The following is a 17,442-nucleotide window of genomic DNA, read 5'->3' on the forward strand; positions in this document are numbered from 1 at the left end:
TATTTCAGACTTGCTGAACCTTACTTTTGTATAAACTGAATTCTTTGCACTGAATTGTCCTCTGGCTTTCTGCCAGTTAACTAACTAATTTCCTTCTAACTTGTGTAGTGATTGGTGAGGAGGAGGCAGATGGATATGAAACTGATCATCAGGATTATTGCGAGGTTTGCCAGCAGGGAGGAGAGATCATCTTATGTGACACCTGCCCCCGAGCTTACCACTTGGTTTGCCTGGATCCGGAACTGGACAAAGCCCCAGAAGGGAAGTGGAGCTGCCCACATTGTGTGAGTACTGCCTGCTGGTGTGGTAAGTTTGCAAATTGCAACCGTGGAAAGGATAAGGCAGGAAATTGGATGCTGTGGTGATGGTTAGGCTTGGTTCGGTCTATCAAAGCATCTTGGATTTCTGAGTTCCTCATTCTGCATTCCCAATAGGAAACCCACAGCAAGAGTAACACCATGGGATTTAAACAAGAAAGTCTGCAGTCACTGGGGTCAAATGCAATACGCAAAAATGCTTGAGTAACACAGCAGGTTACGCAGCATCTTTAGGAAGTAAAAGTTAACCAAGTCCTTTCTAAGTGAAGGAACACTTGTGAATCTCCATGGGTCACCAACTGCATCTAGTGCTCATGTGGTGATGTCCTCTACATCAGAGAGACTGGACGCAGACTGGGAAATTACTTCGTTGACCACCTCGGTTCTGTCTGCCACAATAGCAGTGATCTCCCAGTGGCCACCTATTTCAATTTGCCATCTTTTTTCCTTGCTGACATGTCTGTCCATGGTCTTGTTCACTGCCAGACTGAGACCACCCACAAATTGGAGGAATTACCTCATCTTCCATCTGGGCACCATCTAGCCAGATGGCATTACACTGACCTCTCCAGTTTCCATTATTTCCCTCCCCCTGCCCATCTTTCCTATTTCTCTTTTCTTCTCTCTCTACCCCCTTCCCTTTTCTCTCTGTCTCCTTTCACAGAGCCATAAACAATCTCCCCTTCCCTAGTCAATTCTCACCTTTCCTCTCTCCTGTCCTATTAACACATTTTGTGTAGATCTGAACTCCTCTCTGGCCCTTTCTTCCCTTCTCCCTAGCCTTTTAATTCAGAAGCCTACCTGTATTTTACTCATACCTTGAATAAGGGCTCAGGCCCAAAATGTTGGTTGTATATCTTTACCTCCTCTGGATGCTGCGAGACCTGCTGAGTTCCTCTGTGCATTTCTGTGTTTTTATTTAAATCAAGGCTTTGGGCCTGAGCTCTTTGTCAGGGTGTAAAGCACCACAGGAAGTATGTGATCACATAAGACATGGGTGCAGAGAAGATTTGTAAGGATGTACCCATGACTGGAGAAGAAATACACAAACATGCTGGAGAAACTCAGCTTTGCTAATGTTTTGGGTCTGGGCCAATCTCTAGCCAAGGGTATTCCTATGAGTCCCAGCTATGCCTGCCCTTTTGTTGGTTTTCTTTACTTTCTGTAGATACTGCGTGTTCTGCTGTGTTTTTCCAGCATGTTGGCCTATTGCACTTGACTACAAGAATCTGCAGACTTTCTTGTTTTTTATTTTTTTTTTATTTTTCACACCATAAATCACAATAGCCATGATATACACTTTTTCTTTTCCACACATTTACAGTGACTTTTTCTCCCTCCCTCCTCCCAAGCCACCCCCCCCCTTCTCATCCATTTTAGGTATACAGTCTAGGTTGCATTAATTCAGTTAGACAATGTTGTCATTCAACAAAAATACACCAGAAATTCTACTGAGTCCATTCTTTTCTTTTCTTCTCCTTCCATCAACTTAGGTAATGTTTGTTCCCGGTAGGTTTTCGCTATTGTATTTAATGTAAGGCTCCCATACTTGTTCGAATATTTCAATATTATTTCTTAAACTATATGTTATTTTTTCTAATGGAATACATTTATTCATTTCTATATACCATTGTTGTATTTTCAAATTATCTTCCAATTTCCAGGTTGACATAATACATTTTTTTGCTACGGCTAGGGCTATCTTAACAAATCTTTTTTGTGCATCCTCCAAATCAATTCCAAATTCTTTGTTTTTTATGTTACTTAGGAGAAAGATCTCTGGATTCTTTGGTATATTGTTTTCTGTTATTTTATTTAATATCTGATTGAGATCATCCCAAAATTTTTCTACTCTCTCACATGTCCAGATTGCATGAATTGTTGTTCCCCTTTCTTTTTTACATCGAAAACATCTATCAGATACTGTTGGGTCCCATTTATTTAACTTTTGCGGTGTAATGTATAGTCTGTGTAACCAATTATATTGTATCATACGCAGCCTCGTATTTATTGTATTTCTCATCGTTCCAGAGCATAACTTCTCCCATGTTTCCTTTTTTATCTTTATATTTAAATCTTGTTCCCATTTTTGTTTAGTTTTACCATTTGTTTCCTCATTTTCCTTTTCTTGCAGTTTAATATACATATTTTTTATAAATCTTTTGATTAACATTGTATCTGTAATCACATATTCAAGGTTACTTCCCTCTGGTAAACTCAAGTTGCTTCCTAATTTATCTTTCAAGTAGGATCTCAGTTGGTAATATGCCAGCGCTGTATCTCCAGTTATATTGTACTTATCTCTCATTTGTTCAAAGGATAAGAATCTACTTCCTGAAAAACAATTTTCTATTCTTTTAATCCCTTTTTTTTCCCATTTTCTAAAGGCAAGGTTGTCTATTGTAAAAGGGAGTAGCTTATTTTGCGTCAATATTAGTTTTGGTATTTGGTAATTTATTTTATTTCTTTCTACATGAATCTTCTTCCATATATTGAGGAGATGGTGTAATACTGGAGAAGTTCTATGTTGTACCAATTTTTTGTCCCATTTATATAATATGTGTTCAGGTATCTTTTCCCCTATTTTATCTAATTCTAGTCTCGTCCAGTCTGGTTTTTCCCTTGTTTGATAAAAATCTGATAGGTACCTTAATTGTGCGGCTCTATAATAATTTTTGAAGTTTGGCAATTGTAAGCCTCCTTGTTTATACCATTCTGTTAATTTATCTAGTGCTATCCTCGGTTTCCCCCCTCTCCATAAAAATCTCCTTATTATTTTCTTTAACTCTTTGAAGAATTTTTCTGTCAGTTGTATTGGCAATGCCTGAAATAAGTATAGTATCCTTGGAAAAATGTTCATTTTAATACAGTTTATCCTTCCTATCAGTGTTAGTGGTAGCTCTTTCCAATGCTCTAAATCGTCCTGTAATTTTTTTCATTAGTGGATTGTAATTGAGTTTATATAATTGGCCTAGATTTTTGTTTATTTGCATACCTAGGTATCTTATTGCCTGCATTTGCCATCTGAATGGGGATTCCTCCTTAAATTTTGAGAAATCCGCGTTATTCATAGGCATTGCTTCACTTTTATTTACGTTTATCTTGTATCCCGACACTTCTCCATATTCCGTCAATTTCTTATATAGTTCTTTTATTGATAGTTCTGGTTCTGTTAAGTACACTATCACATCATCCGCAAACAGACTGATTTTATATTCCCTGTCTTTTATTTTTATTCCTTTTATATTATTATCTCTTCTTATCGATTCTGCTAGTGGTTCTATAGCTAGCGCAAACAATAATGGTGATAGTGGGCATCCCTGCCGCGTTGACCTGCTTAAGTTAAATTGCTTTGATACATGTCCATTTACTGTCACTTTCGCTAACGGTCCCTTATATAATGCTTTAATCCAATTAATATACTTCTCCGGTAAACTGAATTTTTGCAATACTTTGAACAAGTAATTCCATTCTACTCTGTCGAAGGCCTTCTCTGCGTCTAAAGCAACTGCTACTGCCGGTGCTTTATTTCCTTCTACTGCATGAATTAAGTTAATAAATTTACAAATATTGTCCGTTGTGCGTCTTTTTTTGATAAATCCAGTTTGGTCTAAATTTACCATTTTCGGTACCTGTTCTGCTAATCTGTTCGCTAATAGTTTAGCTATTATCTTATAATCTGTGTTTAGCAGAGATATTGGTCTGTATGACGCTGGTGAGAGTGGATCTTTCCCTTGTTTTAGTATCACTGTAATTATTGCTGTTTTACATGAATCTGGTAAGTTTTGTGTCTCATCAATCTGGTTCATTACATCCAGGAGGGGCGGTATTATTAGGTCTTTAAATGTTTTGTAGAATTCTATTGGGAGTCCATCCTCTCCTGGTGTCTTATTATTTGGTAAATTTTTTATTATCTCTTGTATTTCTACTGTTCCAAATGGTTCTGTTAATTTATTTTGTTCCTCTATTTGTAGTTTTGGTAGTTCAATTTTAGTCAAAAATTCATCTATTTTCCCTTCTTTCCCTTCGTTTTCGGTTCGGTATAATTGTTCATAGAATTCTCTGAAGTTTTCCTTAATTTCTTTTGGATTATATGTAATTTGTTTGTCTTTTTTCCTTGTTGCCAATACCATTTTCTTAGTTTGCTCTGTCTTAAGCTGCCATGCTAGGATTTTGTGTGTTTTTTCCCCTAGTTCATAATATTTCTGTTTTGTCTTCATTATATTCTTCTCCACCTTATATGTTTGTAATGTTTCATATTTTATTTTTTTATCCGCCAATTCTCTTCTTTTGGTTGTATCTTCCTTTATTGCTAATTTTTTTTCTATGTTTATTATTTCCCTTTCCAACTGCTCTGTTTCCTGATTATAGTCCTTCTTCATCTTGGTTGCATAACTTATTATTTGCCCTCTAATGAATGCTTTCATTGCGTCCCATAGTATAAACTTATCTTCCACTGATTCCGTATTTTCTTCTAAGTACATTTTTAATTGTTTTTCAATAAATTCTCTAAAATCCTGTCTTTTAAGTAGCATGGGGTTTAATCTCCATCTATACATTCTTGGAGGGATGTCCTCTAGCTCTATTGCCAATAACAGGGGTGAGTGGTCCGATAATAGTCTAGCTTTATATTCCGTTTTCCTAACTCTCCCTTGAATGTGGGCTGATAACAGGAATAGGTCTATCCTTGAGTATATTTTATGTCTAGTCGAGTAGTATGAGTATTCCTTTTCTTTTGGGTTTTGTTTCCTCCATATGTCCACAAGTTTCATTTCTTGCATTGATTTAATTATAAATTTGGTTACTTTGTTCTTCCTGTTAATTTTTTTCCCCGTTTTATCCATATTTGGATCCAAATTCAGATTGAAATCCCCTCCTATTAGTATGTTCCCTTGCGTATTAGCTACCTTCAAAAAGATATCTTGCATAAACTTTTGATCTTCTTCGTTAGGTGAATATATATTAAGTAGATTCCAAAGCTCTGAATATATCTGACATTTTATCATAACATATCTCCCTGCTGGATCTATTATTTCCTCTTCTATTTTAAATGGCACATTTTTGCTAATTAATATAGCCACTCCTCTTGCTTTTGAATTATACGATGCTGCTGTTACATGTCCTACCCAATCTCTCTTTAATTTCTTGTGCTCCAATTCAGTTAAGTGTGTTTCTTGGACAAATGCTATATCTATTTTTTCCTTTTTCAGTAAATTTAGTAGTTTCTTCCTTTTAATTTGGTTATGTATTCCATTAATATTTAGAGTCATATAGTTCAGCGTAGCCATTTTATATTTTGTTTATCTTCTCTTTCCGTTTTTCCATCATTACCTTTCCTCCTTTCAGACTTTCTTGTTTATGTTGTAATATCTCAGCTTGCAGAGCCCCAACCAAGAACCATGGAGTGGGTTTTTTCCCAAGAAATACTTTGTTGGTCCTCATGAATACATTGGAGCAAATGGTGCCTCTTGTCCCTTTAAGTTCATTATCATCTTACTGTGTATACAGTACAACCAGATGAAGCTATGTTTCTCTGGACCATGGTGCGCACATGTATACACTCAATGCACAGCACATAATAATTGTTGTATTTTACGGCATAAAGGACCCCCTTTGTTTCCAAAAATATTGCCTCAAAAACCACCCTGGGTCCTATACGCTAAGGTGACATTTTGGGCATCGGGTGGAGGCAACAGGAGGAAAGCGCTCAAAGCTACTCACCTGTGCTTTCCGGAGTGCTGCAGCTCACTTCCTTTGGTAAGAAGGCCTGCTCTCTCCCTCCTTCCTGTCACTCGCGGTCTCCCACAGTGTTTTGAGGGGAGCACTAGGCCTTGATGATCAACGAATTGAATGAGCCACGAGTGCGGGTGGCAGTGAGTGAGCTCAGCTCGATAAGCTGCTCCCTCATTCACTTCCACCAGCCCCCACATCTCATTCAATCTGTTTGGGTGGGAGGTGGTCTTGCTTGTCGAACAAAGCCTGATCATCAAGGCCAAGCGTTCCTCTCAAAGCACTGTGGGAGAGAGCGAACGATCAATCGTCTGCTCCCCAGGCCATTGGGCCTGGGCCCTGCCCATTGCCCTGTGTGAGGAGGCTTTGGGATGCAAGGCTGGAATGTTTCTATTGAGGTGAGTGAAGGTAAATACACTAAAGCAAAATTTTCCTGAAATCTCATGCTACAAATTGGTGGGGGGTGGGGGGGGGGGGTGGTGGTCCTATAAGCCAGTGGGTCCTATGTACCATCAAATACCGTACATAGATTCATAAATATCTAATTTAAAATAAATGTATGGTATATTCCATATACTCGTGTAATCGTCAATACCATGTAATAGTCAACCCCTTTTTTTTTTGGCTCAATAATCGGGTGTTTTTATTTGACCAATGTAAAAGTTAACACCCCCCAATGTTTTTTTGGCCCTGACTGCCTGCTGCCCATCTGTGCTCCTGATGCCCTGACAGCAGACCCTTGCCTTGGCTGTCCACCCACTGGAGCTTCTGACACCCCTGACGGTGGACCCTCGCCTCAGTTGCCCACCCATCTGAACTCCTGATGCCTCAATTGTTTGCCCATCCAAACTCCCACTGTGGATCTTTGCCCCAACTACCCACCCATCTGAACTCCCGTTGACCTGGCCGCCCATTCTGAACTTCCAGCAGTGGATCCTCGCCCCACTTGCCCTCCCATCCAAGCTCCTGATTTCCCAACCATGGACTTATCATCTGGATCCGGTCATCCAAGTTCCCAATCCGTTGAATTATATTGGTAGTTGCTGAGGTCAAAAGTTTGACCCGTGTAAAAGTCAGACTTTCCTTTTTTGGCCTGAAAAAATGAACCAAAAAAATTTGATTATACCAGTAGATACAGTAAATATTTTGGGGATGATTTACTAGGTAACGGTTAATGAAACTCTCAGTCTGCGGGAAGAAGCTGTTTCTCAGCCTGGAAGTTCTGATATTGATGCTCCTGTACCTCCTTTCTGATGGTAGTGGGTCAAAGATACTGTATGCTGGATGGAAAGAGTTCTCAATAATTGAGCCCTATTTAAGCAACACTCCCAATGAATGTTGTCAATAGAGGAAAGAGAGACCTCAGAGGATCTTCAAAACAGCCAAGAAAATCACTGTGTTGACTTCTGGTCCAATGCTTTGCAGCTGCCATCCCATGTAATAATGTAGTCACACAGGACACTCAATTGTGTTCCTATAAAATGTTGCCGATATGGCGCTGGTAGCCTTGACTTCCTAAGGAAGTATAGGCACTACTGTGCCTTCCTGACCAATGATTAGGTGTAGTGGATAGTTCGTCTATTCCAAGTGCCTTTGTGCTGTCCACGACAGAACCGTTGATGTGAAGAGATGAACTCGTTGAATTGGATGCCTCTCCCTTAAAGAGACTGAGTGCAAATGGTCAACTCCCTGTATCTGATACTGCAGCAAGATCTCCAGATTTTAAAAAACTGGGTTTGTCTACAGTGAGTGGAGGGTAGCCACATCATGGGAGATGCATGTGAAATTAACTGACAGTTACGGTAATAGATTAGTGCAGCTTGAGGCGGCACCAGTGTGGGAATTTACATGATCCATTTTGTAACTTCATGTCCAGCCGACGTAAAGTGAAGCTGTTTCAACGTGGAGTGGGGAGGATAAAGTAAATGTCAGTAAAATGGCGATGATTAATGAGTTCGGTTTCATGCTTCTTTAGGAGAAGGAAGGTATTCAGTGGGAAGCAAAGGAAGAGGAGGAGGAGGAGGAGGAGGAAGAGGAGGAGGAAGAGGAAGGAGTGGAGTTGGGGGCTGAGCGAGAAGAAGAAGACGATCACATGGAGTATTGTCGGGTCTGCAAAGATGGCGGAGAGCTGCTGTGTTGTGATGCCTGCCCTTCCTCCTACCACATTCACTGCCTCAACCCACCACTTCCTGAAATTCCCAATGGCGAGTGGCTGTGTCCTCGTTGCACCGTGAGTAGCCATCTCATTTGATATTCTACAGCAGTAGGTTGGTGCTTTACAGTTCTGTGAAGATGTGACTCGTTTCCCCATCTTCAAATACATGTGAGCAAACAGTGACGAGCACCTGTGGTCTTGGAAACCCAGCAGCAATAGAAATTCACTAAGATAAATGGTAACAAACAAAAGTTGCTTTTATTTTTCTTTAAACATACAAACAGGATCAAACTTTTAACTTATTTCTATTAACTTAACCTAACTTAATTCCTTCCTAATTCTAAGTACACATGTATGTAAAGGGTGTGTAAGTTCAGAAAAGTTCTTTGATTCACAGTCCAATTTCACTCTCACTCCTCCAAGTTCACTGGTTGCAGGCAATTCTTATATGGTACATAGAATTTGACATTTATGAATCTTCACAAGGCTTTGGTGCTTGAAAGGTAAATGGTTACTGCTCAGGAGGGTTCTTAACGGTTTTCAGAGAGATTTGTTGCTCATTGGACACACACAAACAGATTCCTTGTAACCAACCACTTCAGTGTCTTGCCGAAGAAACTTGCCACATCAGGGTTTTCCAGATGATAACCTCTTTCTTTCAGATCATCACAGAGTTCTTTTTCTGTTTCTCTTATCTCAGGTGAAACATTATACAGCCAGCCATCTCTACTTGTATGGGCTTTGAACAGGCTGAACTCAGAACTCACAACCCGTCTTCAAAATAGGGGTTCAAACAAGCTTCCAAAAACACTGCATAAAACCAGCAGTCCCTCTCCAAAAAAAATCTGTTTGGCTCTCTCTGCTTCCAAAACCACATGAACTTCCTAAAGCAGCACATTCCACCAAAAGGAAACAAGGGAGATGGTCTCCCAAAATCAATTCATGAGCAATCTTATCTGTTTCCTGAGATGGGCCCTTTCATTTGCACCTTGTTGTGAAAATCTCCAGCACAGGAGTCTATTGTCTTTGCGGACTTTTTAAAAAAGTTTATTTATTCATTAAAAAACAAATAATATGACATATACAGCAATTAAACATGAACATTTTTTTACAAAGAAAGAAAAGAACCCCCTCCCCTTCAGCCAACTCTCCTAAGGAGAGCCATAAAATAAGAAAGAATATAAAAAAAGTTAAATATACATATTAAAATCTAATCAATATAAATTAAAATGTAAATATTCTAAGTATAACAGTCACTTATTAATATAAAAATTATAATTATCATGCAAAACATGTGTAATTTTTTCCACTATTAAACAATATTTCATATTATTATGCCATCTATTAATATCAATCATATTTGTATCTTTCCACGTACTAGCAATACATTTTTTCACTACGGATAAAGCTAAATATTCAAAAGGCAAACTGAAACTTATCTAATCCCAAGCCTTTCAGAGGTTGTAAACTACCCAATAAAAATACTGTTGGATCTAAAACTATTTTAATCTTATACAGATATTCTAAAAACGATTGAATTTTCTTCCAAAAAGATTGTATTAGTTATACATGACTAAACAGCATGAAAAAAAGTTTCAACCGTATCACCACATCTAAAACACAAATCTGATTCATTAAAACCATATTTTTTAAATTTTTCAGGTGTCAAATATAATTGATGTAAAAAAAATTGTAATTAATCATTGCATAACGTGCATTTATCAATCTAGTTACACTATCATAACAGATATCTAACCAGTCCTCTTCAGAAAAAGTAAAACCAAAATCCGCTTCCCATTTAATTTTAGATCTATCCCAACCCTTTTTATCTATACCATCCTGTAATATTTGATACATAAATGAAATATAACCCTTCTCTGGTATCTTCATAAGAGAAGTCTCAAATTTAGTCATTTTAGGTAAAATCATATCTCTACCAAACATACATTTTACCAAAGATCAAATTTGATAATAAAGAATTCTTATCAATACCAAAATCTTCCATCATCTGATTAAAAGGTAAAAACTGACCCTCTTTAAAACAATCTCCCAAATTTTTCACACCTTTAAATCTCCAATGCAATAAACTCTGATTATGTATTGAAAAATAAATAAGTTGATTATTATATAACGGAGTCAAAGCCAATAATTTACCCCTAGAACCTATCATTTTTCTTTATCCATAACTTCATTAAATGTTTTAGTATAGGCACATTATATTGCTGTAACAAATTTATATTCCATCTAAACAAAAATTGATGTATTTCAAATTCAGAAATACTTGCCATCTCAATTTTAGCCCAACTAGGAGGCCGTACCAAATCCATCAATGAACTAATAAATTTAAGTTGGGCTGCCTCATAATAATTTTGAAAATGTGGTAAACGTAGTCCTCCTAACTCATATTTCCAAGTTAATTTATTCAAAGCTACTCTCGAAAATTTACCCCTCCATAAAAACTCCCAAACCATTTTATTTAAATTTCGAAAAAAAATTTTATCAAGTAAATACAGAATAGATTTAAACAAATATTGTATATGCGGAAAGATATTCATCTTAATTGTATTTATCCTTCCCATTAAATTAATAGGTAAATCTTTCCATTTAATCAAATCAGTTTTTTTTTTCATTCACGGAGCATAATTTAATTTATATAAAGATTGATAATTAACATTCAAAATTATACCCAGATATTTAATTCGATCAGTCCACTTCAAATTCATAATATTCTTATAAACTGAATAATCTCCTTCACTTACGGTAATATTTCACTTTTTTCCCAATTAACTTTATATCCAGAAAGACATCCATATTAAACATTCCTTCAAATGCAAAAGTGACTGAGCTGGGTTTATTAAATACATCAATACATCATCAGCAAATAAATTAATTTTATACTCCTCATCTAAAACTTTCATACCTTGTATCTGTGTATTTTGTCTTATCAACTGTGCTAAAGGTTCAATCACTAACGCAAACAAAGGTGGTGATAAAGGACAACCTTGACGAGTTGATCGAGTTAACTTAAAAGATTCCGAAATCAAACCATTCGTCAATACTCTAGCTACCGGTTTACTATATAAAGCCCTAATCCAAACAATAAAAGAAGGACCAAACTTAAATTTGTCCAAAACTTTAAACAAAAAATTCCATTCAACTCTATCAAATGCTTTTTCTGCATCTAAGGATATCACCATCAGATGATCTAGATTGTCGAAATCTATTAATCAAACTAATCACGCGCAAAATGTTATCTGAAGCATATCTATTCTTTATAAAACCTGATCAATATGAATTAACTTTGGTAAAAATTTAGCCAATCTATTCACTAATATTTTAGCTATTATTTTATAATCTACATTTCACAACGAAATTGGTGTACATGGAGATACTTTCAAAGGAAATCTATCTTTTTTAGGAATTACTGTAACTAGAACAAGACTCAGGAAAATCATAATGTTCTCCAACTTGACGTAATACATCCCCAAACACTGTAGATAAATCATCATAAAAAATTTTATAAAATTCAACCGAAAATTCATCACCAGGCGATTTACCGTTCGGCATTTCCAGCATAGCCATTTTAATTTCTGAATCAGTAAATGGTTCATCTAACTCCTATATATCTCCATCCTCTAATATCAGTAAATTCAACTGTGATTTTTAAAAAAATCAATCGATCCAGTTTCCTGTTTTCCTTCAGATGTATATAACATTTTATAAAATGAATAAAATTCATCATTAATCTCACGAGGTTTACAAATAATAAGAAAATTCCGTCTAACAGCATTAATAGTCCTCGATATCTGTTCTTTCTTTAATTGCCACGCCAATACCTTATGTGCTTTCTCTTCCCATTCGTAATACTGTTGTTTAGTCCTATTAATCACACATTCTAATTGATAAAATTGAAAAGTATTGTATTTCAATTTCAGCCTAGATAATTCTATTTTCTGATCTGTAGCATCTTTCAAAAATTCCTTTTCTAACTCATCGATCTGTTTCTCTAATTCAAGACTCTGATTTAATCGATTCTTTTTTATTTTAGAAGTATAACTAATTATTTGTCCTCTCAAATAGGCTTTCATAGCATCCCATTATACAAACTTACTTTGAACAGAATTAGAATTTTCTTTAAAAAAAAATTTAATTAATTTTTTCAAAAAATCAATAAATTCCATATTTTTAACAACATTGTATTAAATCTCCAATGATGAGCTATTTGAATTTTCTCAGAAGTTTCATATGTAAAATATAACAGAGAATGATCTGAAATCACCCTACTTTTATATTCCGCTTGTTGTATTTTCCCTTGTAAGTGTTCTGATACTAAAATAAGTCAATCCGAGAAAACGATTCATGTCTAGATGAATAAAAGGAAAAATCTTTCTCTGTCGGATTAAGACGTCTCCAAATATCCACTAAGTTAAGATCTTTCATCAACGCTTGGACCTGGATTGCCATCTTGGATTTTTTAACTTTCTTCGGAGATTTATCTAATAAAGGTTCCTAAACACAATTAAAATCACCACCAACTAAAATATTATCATTAGCTTGACCCAAACATAAAAATGCATCTGAAATAAATACTTTATCATCTGCATTTGGAGCATAAATATTAAGTAAAGTCCAAAATTCACTAAAAATCTTACAATTCAATTTAAGAATACATCCAGCCTTTTCCTCCATTGATTATAATTCAAAAGATAAATTTTTATGTATCAAAATTGCTACACCTTTAGCTCTAGAATTAAATGAAGAAGAATATATATGCCCAACCCAATCCCTTTTTAATTTCACGCTTTCCTTCACGTTCAAATGTCAATTTTCATTTTCTTAATATACGCCAAGACTCGCTTATGTTTAATTCGACTATTTAATCCTCAAACATTAAAAGTAGTAAACCTCAACTTTGACATATCTACTATTATTACTAAATACCAATAATATCTTAATATAAAACTCAAATCAGCGTATATAGGCCCTCCAATAAAAAAAATCACAAATTAAAAACAAAATAAATAAATAGATAAAAAGAAAATTCCCCCCCCCCCCCAAAAAAAAACTACCAAGAGATAGTAATCCCCTAAACAAAAATTGGGTGTGGGTCACCCACCAGTGGCTGATGACGAGTAAAGAGCTTAGTGCAAATCTCTCCCTCCCCAACCAAACAGACAATAACATCAAAATATCATAATATTAAAAGAAAAAATAGAATAAGAAAATTCTTCTTTTCATCCAGAAGATTCCAATCTCGAAGATCCCATTTCGGAAGGAGATAAGACACTTTACATTCCCCTTTTTCCCATTTCTGCCATTTCTTCCAGAGCTCCCAAATTTTTCTTTAGGAGATAATGGTGGACTACATCTTTGTCCTCTTATATCTGGCAATGAATCAGCAAAAATCATTGCTTCACGATCAGTCTCAAAAAACTGAAATTGATAGTCTCCGTAAAACACCTTCAATACTGCAGGGTCACGAAAAGTAGACTTATAACCTTCACGCCACAAAACTTCTTTAACTGGATTGAATTGACATCGACGTTGAATGACATCTTGACTCAGATCAGGATAAAAAAGACTGCTATTCTGAATCAATAATGGGGTTTGTCGTTGTCTCGCATTTTGTACTGCAAGTCAAAGTATTGCTTCTCTATCCAAATAACTCAAACCTCGAATTATTACCAGTCTTGGTGGTTGACCAGCTGAGGGTATTCTTCTTAAAGCTCTATGGGCTCTTTCCAGTGCCAATCCCCCAGAGAAAAATTCTTGCCCTAATATTTGCGGAATCCAGCCTTAAAAAAAACGAAGAGGATCTTGTCCTTCTATACCTTCTGGCAAACCAACAATTTTCACATTATTCCTTCTGCTTTGATTTTCCAAATAATCTATTTTTCTTTCTGGCTCCTTCTCACGATCTCCCAATTCTATGACTGATTTTTCCACCTTCAACACTTTTTCTGTGTTAGAAGTCACTTGTTGTTTACAGTCCAAAAAAGCAGTCTTCATAAGATACATCCACACATGTCTTAACCATATTTAATTCTGAACTTATACCAGCATTCATTTGAACCATTTCATTAATTTGAGATGTCAACAAAGGTTTTATAACAGCTTGAATAACTACATTTAATTGCATACACTGTGAATCGGTAAATCTCAGCTCTGCACGCTCTCTGACATAGTGGCAGAACAAGGTAACTGCAGCTCCTGCTGCAACTCAACAGAAGGCATTTGAAAAGTTTTACTGTGGGTCTGGACTCCTAGCGGCTGCACCCCGACTTCCTCAGGGGGTCGCCGCTGGTCTCCCCCCGTATCTCGTTGTTTTCTCATCAATTCGCGAAGAAAAACAATTTCTTCAGATTGAAATGCTACCTGATGCATTTCCAACAATGGAGTCGTCTTCCTGTGTGCTCCCTCCATTGAAATCGAAAGGCTTTCCAAATCGGGGTCCACTTCTTGGGAACACGCACCTTCTTCCGGAGAAGGGGTAATTCCAGCGCCATCCTTCATTTGGTGAGCGATAGGTATTTTTTTTTAGCCCCCACAGGCGATCTTTGGGATTTAGGCAAGGAAGAGATTGAGCCTGGGGCTGTATCAAGTCGTCAAGACCCCAAATCTTCAGCACTTTGAAAATGTAACTTCTTTTGAACTTGAGGTTTAGACTTTTTTACCATTAGAGGCCATAATAACTCCTTAATACTTTAAACTAAAATTTAAAAAGTTTAAACTTGAGATCCTGAAAACTGAACACATGGCAGTCTGGTTGAAAGAGTATATCAATACTGTCTTTCTTTGGCTTGGCTTCGCGGACGAAGATTTACGGAGGTGGTAAAAGTCCACGTCAGCTGCAGGCTCGTTTGTGGCTGACAAGTCCGATGCGGGACAGGCAGACACGGTTGCAGCGGCTGCAGGGGAAAATTGGTGGGTTGGGGTTGGGTGTTGGGTTTTTCCTCCTTTGCCTTTTGTCAGTGATTCTCCAGAGTTAAATACAATTGATGTACACAATTATAAGTTACAAGCCTATATCTAGCATTTATAATTTTTGTCATACTCTCTCTGCAATCTCACATCTCCTGATGTAACCTTGTAAGGAGAGATAGCTAAGTGTGCATTCTCTAGAGAAAGCTTCTCAACACAATAAGGTTGAGTAACTTGGGAACTGTTACATCCCAAACTTACAGTATTATTTTTTTTCCTGTATAAATTCCATTTTTACTTTTAACTTTCCCTCATTTTTAGGGTTTAAAAAAAAAAATAATATCAATACTGTATAAACTAAGTAACCACAGACCAATCAATTTACCCTGACCAGTCGTAAAAGTTATAGAAATAATAATAAGGAACATAAATATCAGTTGTTTTGATGTGTGGATTGATTAGAGAAAGTCATCATGGGTTCAGTAAAGGTCAATTGTGTCGACTGACAAATATTTTCAGAGGTGAGAATGTAATTGGATGATAGAAAATTGGCTAGATAACGAGAGTCTTGTGGTGTGGTTGTTTCTTGAGCTGGAGGGAAGCATACAGTGGAATTCCTGGGTGGAGGAGGTCATTGCTAGGACACACTGAGATTCATATGACTTGATGTTGGCTGTGCAACACACAGTTTCCAAATCTGTAGATGACATAAAACTTGGAGGCATAGTGATTGGAGACATAGTGATTGGAGATAGGCTGGAAGCATGATTGGACAGGTGGTAGGCGAAATTTGATGCTGAGAAATTAATAGTGTTACAGTTGTCTCATCACATTTTTTCCTACCAATTTAACTGCAATGCACAAGTCTTAAAGGGATGACCTGCAGCACATCTATGCTTATTGAAAGTGGCTGGGCATTATGAGAATGTGATTAAAAAGCCTAGTATCTTGCATACTTTTTATGTAACAAAGGAGGTCATGATGAACTGTTGTAAAACACTGTTTCAACCATAACTGGTGCATTGTATCCAGATCTAGCTGCCTCCTAGTTAAAATTTAAATGCTTTTGAGAGAGTGAAGAACAGATCTCATAAATGACGGATTATGGTTTTAAAAAGAGGGAGAACATTTTAGATTTTTTTTAAATTTTGAATCTATTCATAGAGAGTACAATAGTGAAAGAGTCTTAGAAAATCTTTATAAACCATTGCTTAGGTCACAGATCTGGTTTCAGTTTTGGTTTTTATTTGTGTAGCACATCAAGACAGCAGAAGTGAGAAAGAAAAGGTTTGTCATGTTAATTTCAAGAATGATGAGGTTAATTATGAATAGGAATGGAAAAGGTTGATATTTTCAATATTGTTAAGTTTTTGTCTGTGTTTCTACTGGTCAGTGATTTGCATAAATTTGAAATATTCTGTGAAATAAGAGGGAAGTTTAGAAGAATTTTGCATCAAAGAAAAATTGGAAATTTGAGGGTGAAAGAATAAAGGAATGAGGTTCATTATCAAACAATTCTACGACTGATTCCACCTGCATTGAATTTGTCCATCGTTATTGAATGAAGATCTAGCGGGACCAATGCCTGAAGAGGGCGCACAAAATCAGTGAACTGGTGCGGACTCGAAAGGCCAACATGGCCTGTTTCCGCTCCGTAAATGGTTATATGGTTAAAACAAAGCGTTAAAAAAACGGGTATTTAAAAGTCTGGCTAGAGAGGTCGAGATTGCATGTCTAGACTCTATGCCATATTGCCACGCCCCCGTCTTTGCAGACTTGTTGGCACCACCTTATGCATAACTCTTGGATTTTATAATGAGATCTCTTTTGAAGAGTTTGTATCTGTTTGTCACCTAACTAAAAGCCCACAATCTATATTCCAAAAAATTCTATACATAATATATAAAACATAATCTGTCACACCTACAACAAGCTTCTGCATATTCCACTAGTCATACCTTCGTTTCATCCACAAACTTACTACCCATCCTTCCGCCTTTTCATCTAGATCATTTATAAAAATCACAGAGCAGAGGTCCCAGAACAGATCCATCCACTAATCACTAACCTCCAGGCAGAATACTTTCCATCCACTACTCTCTGCTTTAATGATGGAAAACAAGTTTTCTTACCCACACAGCCAATGTTCTATGGATCCTATTGACCTTGTCAAATGCCTTACTAAAATGCATGTAGACCATATCTACTGCTCTAGCCTCACCAATTTCTTTTGTTATCTCCTCAAAAACTTAGACTCGTGAGGCACGAACTTCCCTTCTCAAAGCCATGCTGACAATTCATGAGTAAACTGGACTTCTC

At 36.6% G+C, this 17,442-nt stretch overlaps 1 protein-coding gene across 1 annotated transcript in view; it reads left to right on the forward strand.

Moving 5' to 3' along the window:
• Positions 1-108: 108 nt before the first annotated feature.
• Positions 109-17,442, forward strand: part of LOC138750996 (chromodomain-helicase-DNA-binding protein 3-like) — a gene marked incomplete at its 5' end in the record, with an annotated part of 45,141 nt that continues 27,807 nt past the window's right edge. The window contains 2 exons of the mRNA XM_069913089.1: positions 109-284; positions 8,023-8,277. Coding sequence (XP_069769190.1) covers positions 109-284; positions 8,023-8,277 — 431 coding nt within the window. The remainder of the gene's footprint in view (positions 285-8,022; positions 8,278-17,442) is intronic.

This window comes from Narcine bancroftii, unplaced genomic scaffold (genome assembly GCF_036971445.1).
Source record: "Narcine bancroftii isolate sNarBan1 unplaced genomic scaffold, sNarBan1.hap1 Scaffold_564, whole genome shotgun sequence".
Classification (NCBI taxonomy): domain Eukaryota; kingdom Metazoa; phylum Chordata; class Chondrichthyes; order Torpediniformes; family Narcinidae; genus Narcine; species Narcine bancroftii.